The sequence below is a fragment of the Telopea speciosissima genome, chromosome 1, assembly GCF_018873765.1.
Source record: "Telopea speciosissima isolate NSW1024214 ecotype Mountain lineage chromosome 1, Tspe_v1, whole genome shotgun sequence".
Classification (NCBI taxonomy): domain Eukaryota; kingdom Viridiplantae; phylum Streptophyta; class Magnoliopsida; order Proteales; family Proteaceae; genus Telopea; species Telopea speciosissima.
The window spans coordinates 15,384,374-15,394,261 of NC_057916.1; the positions used below are offsets into that span (position 1 = coordinate 15,384,374).

The following is a 9,888-nucleotide window of genomic DNA, read 5'->3' on the forward strand; positions in this document are numbered from 1 at the left end:
ACACTTCATAGTGGACTTTCATCAGTGATTAGGTGGCAAAAAGGGATCTTGTTGGTAGAGGAAGAGACTCATTGGGCCATTCTCTTTACACCGTCGGTTACTACTCGTCAAGAATTCAGAAAGGCTGAAGCCAACTGACGATAAGCTTTTAGCTGTTTCTGGGTTTTGTGAGACCGGTGTCCGGCGTGTGTGTGTTCTTACAGTAGATGTTGCTGAATTTGGTCATTCGAAAGTCGAAACAGGCGCCCGAGGTCCAGTAGGTTGGACCTCACGGTTATTTCTGGGTTTCTCATTGCCTCACCACCCATCCACCCTGCAGCTCCCCATGATGGCCATGGGCTGTGTATCTTAAGAACTTCAATGAAGAATCTTTTTTTCTTTTTGGGTAAAGAAGTTGTTTTATTGAAAACCTCTGGGAAGAATACAACCACAGAGATCGAAAAAAACAAAGGTGAAATTGAAAAAAGGGGGATTCAAAGATCCAGCATTGGTAATTTGATTAAGAATTACATTATTTTAAGGGAGAGGGATGGGTATTACATTATGTAATTGAATCTCTTACCCTTAAAAGGGAGGAGGAAAGAGATAGACTCATAGGATGCTAGTTTACGATATACCGCTAGCATACCCAGTCTTTTCCCTTATTTTAATTAACCAATAAAAAAATGTCTTTGTGACTTATTAATTTGATAATTATTTTCATGAATTATTTTCATTAATTTAATACTAATGGACAGCTTAATTAGAACTATGGAATTTAATTAAGATAAAGGGAATAGTTAAGATTATATTGAGTTAACTGGGTTGATGCAATTAGGGATTGACCCATCTAATTTAATTAGAGTATGGTTTTACAATTAAGAATCAAATAAATTGATTTGGGTTTATAATGGATTAAGTGGGTAATTTGGGTTAATTGGAACAATTGGGTTCATGTTGTGTATTTGGAAACCAAAGGGTTTAAATTGGTTTCATCTTAGTTCATTTTGGTTTAATTGGGTTTCATTTGGGTCGAGTCTATTAGCAATTGAATCAATTGTTGGGTTGGTTGCATGGTAGATGTTAGATAAAGTGAAGGGTAGAAGGTAATTTCATATTGGAGGGGTACCTAGGTTCCTTTAATTGCATGAGAATGCATTGGGTGGCAAAGATGGGATTTTCCTTTCTTTTGCTCTCTTAGAACAAAAAAGGAAGAAACAATATGTAAGACTCATTGTTGCACATTCAAAAAAATTCTGAGAAATAAGAGGAAAAAAGAGAGATTTTTGAGGCATTTTGAGGGGTTTTCATGGTTGAGGGGAGTGAGAGCTTTAGAGAAGGAAAAAAAGAGTGAAGAAAGAGGGAAATAGAGAGGATTGGGAGAGAAATCAAGGCTGGTTTTGAAGATTTGGAGCTAGAAGTAAAGAGGAGTAAAGACCCAAACTAGAAGAAATGATTTGAGCTGCAAAGAAGTAGGTGATCTTACACTTGGGGATTTTCTGTTTTGAGATTTTCTTTAAATTTCTGGAAAATTTCAGTTTGGAAAGGGGAGGAAAAAGAGAAGAAGATGGTAAAGGAGGAAGAAGATAGACGACCCTTAGAAGGGTCTATAATAACTAATTTGGGCTTGGCTTATATAGTTATATTACTGATTTGAGTTTTGATTAAATGAATGGAACAGATTAGGAGCCAATTGTTTGATCAATTTATACAAATTTAAAAGGGCTTTTGAATGCACTATAATGGATTAGAAAACCTTTAGTTTCACCAAATTCAACCCAACTGCCCATAACATCACATAATACCCTTCGCTGAAATCTTTTTGAAAACTTATTAGTTGAAAACCTTTAGTTTCACCAAGGAACCCTGTTTCTCAGTCCAGCGGCTATGACCCTTAATTCCTTTAATTGGACAGCTTTGATAATCATCTCTTTACATTTATAATTGAAATCCTGAAAGACTCAACCGTCTTGCCTTCCGAAAAGAGATGCAGAAATGTTGAAAAGATAAATATGTCATCTCATTTTTTTAAAGAAGTAATTACCTCCTCAAGAGGACCAGGATAGTCATCCTTTAGTTAAGATGTGTGGAATTACATCAGCTAGAGATGCTGCAATGACTGCAGAAGCTGGTGCTTCCTTTATTGGGATGATTCTTTGGCCCAACTCAAAACGTTCTGTCTCACTTTCAGTTGCAAGAAAGATCTCAAAAGTAGCTAGAGAGTATGGAGCAGAACCTGTTGGGATATTTGTAGATGAAGATAATGCAGAGACAATATTAAGATCTTGTGATGCATCTGACATTGAGCTTGTTATAATTTATGTTCTTGTGACAAACAAAAGCTATGCAGCTTCACGGCCGGATATGGTTTTTTAGCTGCTTATCAAGTTCTACTGCAACAAACCCATATAATCTATGTTCTTCACACCAACAGAGATGCAGCTTGCTCTTCTAAATCAAATTTTTGATGAAAAGAGTTCCTTGGCTGATTGGATCCTATTGGATAGTGCAAAGGGTCAAAGGTCTGAAACATTTTCCTTTCATATTAGTTCCAATTTGAAGGTTTGATTGTTCTGTTGAATGTACTTACTCTTATCTTCACTTGACTGCTAACATGCCCATAGATTGCATCTGGCATTACATGGGAACTTCTCTTGGTTCCTAAATAAAATTTTCTATTAACCGACGTCAGAAATTTAATGCCGCAGTTTGAAAACCTGATGGATTGGCCTAAATCCCTTTGTAATTTATTTTTCCAAAGTCCTGTCCAAGACAGATCTTTCTCTAACACCACCCTAAATTATACTGTTTGCTTCGGCCAATTTCCTTACAACTTATCACAACAAAATCAGAGACATGAAAAACTAGATGTTACACTTTTTCCATTTTCTGAAAGGCCCATTTATGTTTCTCCTACTTCTAGCCTCTAGGTTCTTCTTCCTTTTCTGTTCCCTTCATCACTGAATAGATTCCAAATTTGGTTTTGTCATGTCTTTCTCCTGATCTGAAAAATCATAGAAGATACTCAAAAACGAACTATGCTCTATCCACCATGAGAATGAATTCATGTATAATGCCAATCTGGTAGCCTCATAAGGGGTGTGGGAGCTTCTCCCTGATTCATGTGTTGATATATTTAATTTTCTCTCTCTCCTTTTGTGCTTCTAACGGTGGCCCTCAATAGCTTGTGTTTGCAAGCAAGGACAAGAATGCAAGACCTTGTGCGTGTTCAATGTGTACACATTTAGCAGGCTTGTAGGCATTGTGAATGAAAGGGGTGTAGCCAATTTATAAATTTATAGGATGATGTACAGATTGAATCAGATGATAAGCTGTCTGTGGGATGCAGGAACAGAGGAATTAGATCTCTTTGGGCTTGACTTGTGGCAAAGAGATCTGTATCAAGCAATGGTCCTTATTCACTAACCCCCCCCCCCCCCCTCCCCAACAAATACCTATAAAGATTGGCTTCTACAGTACATCCTTAATCTATTTATGAGAAGGATGAGACCCTCTTCTGATGATCAAGTATTCGTACTTTATCAAAGCATGAGGCCCTTTTTCTGAATGTATACCATTTTTGTTCGATACAGAATAGTCTTCTGAATTTCTATTCATATTTTCTGCAATGGTAAAAGATTCAACTGGTCAAGGTTTAAGTTACATCTATTTAAAGCATACGTGGGTGGTTCTTCTCAGGAGGATCAACCTTGATAACGTTCACGAAGCTCTTACTACTCTTAGACCTGATGGTATTGATGTGAACAATGGTATTTGTGCTTCTGATGGTGTACAGAAAGATTGTTCTCAAATATCTTCTTTCATAAATGGAAAACCAAATTTATGTTATTCTCCTGAACTGAACTTCTCTCAGTTTCTAGCCAACCATATGCAGCTGTAATGGGACTAATATAATTCTAAACTTGAAGTGATAGTGAAGAAACAAACAGTACGTCTGTAATCCATATTTTTACCTCATCTCCAGGGTTTCTTGGGGCAAAAGGAACCATGGCAAGGAAATTCAAATTCTCCCGTGAAAGTTTCAAATAAGCAAAAAATGGCAGATAAAGATGGCATTGGTCCATTACAGGTTTCCATGGGTGACTTGTCCCTCTTTGTTGGCATACCAGTATGGGTCCAAAGTCCAATTGCTGGGGCAGGGCCTGTTTGGTTTCTCTTCTCCATTGATAGTGAAGGAGCGGATTTCATCTCACCATGGATGTAGGTAATCTTGTCGAACCGTGTAAATCTTTGTTTTCATTTTCTACAGCTAAGGCATTCCAGGTTCTGGTGAGGTCAGGTTCTAGCATGTCTTGCCTTGGAAACGGATTAACTAGAAGCTCCTTGAAAGGAATCTGAATTCTAAAAGCAATTGCAATGCTTAAAAACAGTATTTCTATATCATAATAGTTTGGTGATGAGGATGAGAAACAAAGTCAATGGTGGCTACTTGTGTGACCAGCTAGCATAGCCAGCATGTATGGCTCGAGTGTGAGGGCGGCATGGTGCTGTGCAGCTCGGCTAGCTCTGCTGTGTAATAATTGTGTAAGCGCTTCGGCTTGGCAACGGGCAGCATGGATCATGAAGTGTGTTTGGGACTAGGGTTTCAGTTGAGGTCACAGAATTTGTTATGGAAATATTTGCCTCAAGTCATGTACTGAAAAATGGAAGACATTGATTCTCTTGATCACCACAGCTGCATAAGAACTGATGATGGCTTGCGGCTCTGATGTTATGTACCCATACAAAACCCATTCCAAATTTCTGCCAATTGATGTATGTCATTGCCCTAGAAACCGTGGATGTACTAGGTAGAGTTGGCTTCCTTCCCTTACTACATTGGATGGAAGACTTCCCAGATGGATATGGGTGCGTTCTATCGAGTTCAAGCTGTGCACTATGAGACTTCTTTGTTGCCCTATGAGTACCCTAGAGGAGTGTTTCATCTATAATCCAGAAGGCTTGCCTGGTTCATTGCGTAGATTATGCGTTGAGTCCTTAATTAATGGTGGCATTTGGTTTTTATGATTCCATTGCTATACTAACATTGCCCATTGAAGGCTGGTTGGGGATATGAGAATTGACTGGTTTTGTGCTGTATGCTGCAATGAGAATCTATCAGACAGGGTATGGGTAGAAGGGTTGGTTCCATGTGCCATTTCAGTGTGTAGATGTTAGCAACTCAAAGGATGGAGTAGACAGACAATAAATGGGTGAGGTAGGCATTGATCGAAGGTCAAAGGTCAGCAAAAACACAAAATGGTTAATACATTGCCTGAACCAATTTAACAATGTAATTGTCGATGTCAAATTAAAAGGATGATCTCCAAACTTGACGAGTCTCAATCACAAATCACATTATCTGACTTGAGTGCAAATCTATTTGAAAAAAACACCGAAAACTCTGCTTATCTCTAAGTCATTTCTTCTACCAAATTCTCATGCTCCCATGAAATTCATGGTCTTGGACTCTGGGAATTAATCATTTAGAAGCTCTCTTTATCAAATTCATATTTCTGGTAAAGCAGAAGGCTTCAGATAGTATCCGCATAAATCCCCAAACCTAATTTCCTCATCTCTATGTACAACCAAAAACAGTAAAAAAGAAGTGCCGTGCCGTGTCGTGTCTCTCTATCTAGTTAGTGAAATTATTCACCCAACTTTTCACAGTGAAACTAATTGGATGCTAAGAAAGCTAAATTGATGCTTTGGGTTCCAAAAAAAGGTACAGATTTAATAGGCCGGTGCATTGGTTGTCCCCTCAACCCTATACAGCCAGAAAAAGCATGTGGTGGTGAGGCATGCACATGATACACTGTACAAATCAACCAAGGAGAGAGGACAATCAGTCCCTGGCCGGCTAGTGGTCATAGTCTCTTCTGCAATTGGAGATGGATACTAAGCAAGATGCCCAGACACCCATTAAAGATTTGAGACTTAGAGGTATTTAGCTTTACAGTAATATGGTTGTGGTGGCTGATGGAATACAATCACAACAGAGGGTCTTTAGCAGCAGTTGGCAAGCTCCACTTCTTCTCCTTCTCCTTAGGGAATCACTTAATTTAATAAGAATTGAGACCCAGGAAAGGAAACGTCCACAAGGTCTTAACTCTTACTATACCATTGTCATCCCACTCCTTAATAGTGTGACATGATCCAAAGACCAAAAGATTCCAAAAGACAAAAGAAGGAAAAGGAAACTAGTAAAGGAATCAAGCAAGCAAGCAAGAGGGCAAAAAAAGGCTTTCTTTCTTTCCATTCTTAACCTTCTACATGAAAAATTGATAGGTTATGCTAAAAAATGAATCTGTTTCAGCATAAACAATTACAAATGCTTACTTTCACCGCGTGAGCCACCACTTGTAACCAATCAATCATATATACTGAAGAAGTGAAAATACCTATGCTTTAAGCTTCAATAGGCGCCCACTGTCATTGCGAGACACATCAACTCCACTTAACATTGTGATTAGCTTGAAATTGAATAATTATTCTAAAGAGAATTAAACCCTTCCCCTGTTTCAGCAAAAGCTTTCACAGTTCTACTCTGACTTCTTCCCTGAAGATCCAAACAGGTCAGGATCGGTCTGGTAGTATAAAACATCCCCTAAATCGCTAACAAAGTGGTCTTCTTTCATGCTTTTTATTAGATTTTCAATCAAGTGAAATGGTAGAGGGCCAGATTTCTTTGGTTCCCGGTAGTACTTCCCAAGAACAGGCTTAGCTGCTTCAGTCTGCATTGTCACAACAACAAAAAAACCGATTAGGAACAATTCTTAATGTGGGTTACCTGTCTCGCTGCTGTTTCCAATAATGGATACTCACTGCTTCAATTAAATGATAATGTGGTATTTGTGGGAAGAGGTGATGTATCACATGGGTCCCAATATCATGGTGGATATTGTTAACCAATCCATAATCACGATCAATAGTAGTTAGACCTCCCCTTAAGTAACTCCATTCCTGTCCAGTGCAGAACAAGTAGAATTAAATTGAAAAACTACACTCCCACAATTGCAGCTAAAAGTAGTTAAAGCCTATGTCTGAAAGTGTCTCTATGGCATTTTTCTAGTAATTCTGGTTAAATATGGCAACTCAAAGAAAATGAAGAAAGGAAAGAATGGATCATCCAGCCTTACCTTACCGCGGTACCAAGGAAGCTTTTGCTCATGGCCATGGTGATGCAAGTAGGTCACAAAATCCAGCCACATGACAAAAATCTACTTTCCGAAAGCAAAATAAAATAAAGAATATTTCATAAGCAAACAGAGAGGAATTGAAATCTTCAAGCATTTCATCAAATTAGAATGATAATAAGTGGACCTACCCAGTAGGGAACCCCATAGAGCTTAAGCATTTGAACTGGTCCAAATACAAAGCACAATCCCACAAGCAATGCCACCATTGCCGACCAACACATGGTGGAGGTGAGCACATCCTTCCTTTCGTTGGGAGCAAAGAGATCACTGTCCGGATCGAAATGGGATCCTTTCTTTCCAGGAGTTCTAGACCACTATAACCCAACCAATCAAGCAACAAAAGAATCAGAATTTCGGTTCCTAAACTCCATCTGTGTTGGATTCAATCCCAAGCAAGAAACATTACTCACCAGATAGAATGGATATGCCAACAAAGGGTAGGGCACTGTAAACCTCAACTTTTTGGTACTGTCATCCAACCCCTTGTACATCTCCTCGGACAACTGCGAATTCAGAATTAGACCTGATTGAAAACTAAAAAGAAAGAAATCAAAAGGAAACAAAGAGAATTACTAACTGGGTGCCACGATTCGTCATTCTCGACATGCCCATGGTTCTGATGATGTGTCCTGTGGCTAATTCTCCTGCAGCATTCATTCATCAAAATGCAAATCCATGAAATATGAAACAGTTAAGTTTCTGTAGAAGGTAAGGAAAAAACAAACTTTAACAGAACATACCATCCATGGTAAGGTACAAGGATTGAAGAATGGAGAAGATGCCCAACCACACTATTTAGCCGAAGGTTGTTGGAAAAGCTTCCATGGCCGCTGCACCATCAACATCAAAACACAAACTGCGTCAAGAAAATGGATATCAAAAGCAGGGGATCCAAACAAGAAACTCGGAAGAAATAGGGAAATACCAGTCATGGCCAAGAACGAATATAGCCCAGAACATGGTTCCCTGGGCAAGCCAGTAGAGAGGCCAGACAACCCAATTGTTCAAGTAAGCGGCAGCAGCAGCCAAGCCAAAGACCACAACCACATCTCTAAGGACGTAGCTCATTGAGCGCCATGGATCCTTAACCCAGCAATGTTTGGGTATGGCGGCACGAATGTCGGCTATACGAAACGGAGGTGGAGCACCTGGATCGAAATCGTCTTCGTTGCCGACCTCATTAACCGCATTCCCACCATTCAAACCCATATTGACTGCTGCGCCTTCGTTCGGTTCATCAATGGAGGGGACCTTCAATGGAGCGCTCACCCCGAGTCCCCAATCTCTCCCTCTGGAACTACCTGAAAGGCAGATTGGAAGGCGACTGAGATACGTTGGTCGAACAACTGCTCCGCCATTACTTTCGGGCATTCTAAATATCTTGTGGATGTCGTTAGAGAAGTATCCGGTTCTGAATCGAGGGAATACGCGAGGAAGAGGTCTTAGACCACATTCTGACAAAAGCCAGCTCACCATTAAATACCCAGATGGAGAAAAACAATAGCTTTACTCCACCAGTGCTTGCTACTTTCTAATGGGACTGGGAGGTCCTCAGGAGAGAGGAGAGACAGTGCCGGAGTGACAAATTATTTTTTGGTTATTTAAAGTATATAGAGAGAGTGAGAGATAAAGGGGGGAGAGACGCATATACAAATCAGAAGGATTCGGACTAAATATCTTGGAATAGAAAAAAAAAATTTACTAAACAAGTTGCAAAGGATTCCCAGTGGAGCCTCTATCCTCTGCTTTCCTTCAACAAGAGCCTCACCACGTAACACGTTAGGGTTTCGTCGCAATGGCTTGAGACTTGAGAGCCTCTCTTTTATCCCTTCTCCACTGTCTCCGATATGGGATATACGACTCTCTATGTCCATCTGTGAATCTCCTTTGGGGCTTTTTATTTAAATCCTATTCGGGTTTCTCTCTCTCTTCTCGTCTGTGTTTTTTTTTTTTTGGCTTTTCTGAAATTAATACAAAATCAAAGCCAGTGTCGGGTGTCAATTTGGATTTAACCAAAACTGGGTCTGGAATAGCATTGTTACCTGTTATGTAAGGCATATACTGTAAGACAAAGTAGATATACAGAAATAGAGAAATACCTGTTATCGCACACCAGTTGCAGAGTGAAACGAACCAGAAAGGAAGAAGCACGGACAATCGAGTTGAGTCGTATCTGTAAGATACTTTCCTTAAGGATTTAGATGCCCCCTCTTCTGCAATGGGGTTGACCTTGCACCTTACCCTCCAAGATAAATACAACTCCTAAACGTATAGGTTGCAGAACCTAATACGAGTACTAGGGATATCAAACGGCTATACAACCCTCTTATTACTTAAACAAAAATACAGTATCTGTCTCTGGAACGGACTGTTGCAGGGACAATACGTCTCTGTTTTCTATTTCAAAAACAGGCATGACATGGTGTATATATATAATACTGGAGTACCCTTTCATGAAGGGATACATCCGTATGAATACAGGTGATATACGTACAGGGGTGTACCCTTTCATGAAGGGATACATCCGTATGAATACAGGTGATATACGTACAGGGGTGTACCCTTTCATGGGAGGTGTGACCGTATGTATACCTCCACGTACAGGGAGGGGGTGTAACTATTCATATATATGTACGAATAGACAAGTGTGGTTCAACCGTATGGATGAACCAAATCGAGTTTTAAACAAAACATTAAAACTCCTATAAGG

The 9,888-nt window shown here is 39.7% G+C and overlaps 1 protein-coding gene and 1 pseudogene across 1 annotated transcript; one reads left to right on the forward strand and one right to left on the reverse strand.

The window, feature by feature from the left end:
* Positions 1-2,019: 2,019 nt before the first annotated feature.
* Positions 2,020-3,880, forward strand: LOC122662934 (annotated as a pseudogene).
* Positions 3,881-6,343: 2,463 nt separating this feature from the next.
* On the reverse strand, positions 6,344-8,727 carry LOC122651879 (omega-3 fatty acid desaturase, chloroplastic-like). The gene is made up of 8 exons (XM_043845477.1): positions 8,104-8,727; positions 7,919-8,008; positions 7,756-7,822; positions 7,589-7,681; positions 7,307-7,492; positions 7,119-7,199; positions 6,805-6,942; positions 6,344-6,713 (listed from the first exon to the last, which is right to left on the reverse strand). Exons 1-8 carry the CDS (start codon positions 8,652-8,654, stop codon positions 6,522-6,524), a joined length of 1,398 nt encoding a protein of 465 aa, XP_043701412.1. The 5' UTR covers positions 8,655-8,727; the 3' UTR covers positions 6,344-6,521.
* Positions 8,728-9,888: the final 1,161 nt, after the last annotated feature.

Excerpts from the sequence above, each read along its gene's own strand:
- LOC122651879 (XM_043845477.1), bottom strand. The coding sequence starts at position 8,654 with ATGGTGAGCTGGCTTTTGTCAGAATGTGGTCTAAGACCTCTTCCTCGC. Across the intron at positions 7,682-7,755 it reads ATGACGAATCGTGGCACCCA|TTGTCCGAGGAGATGTACAA; the intron begins GTTAGTAATTCT and ends CTGAATTCGCAG. Across the intron at positions 6,714-6,804 it reads ATTATCATTTAATTGAAGCA|ACTGAAGCAGCTAAGCCTGT; the intron begins GTGAGTATCCAT and ends GTGACAATGCAG.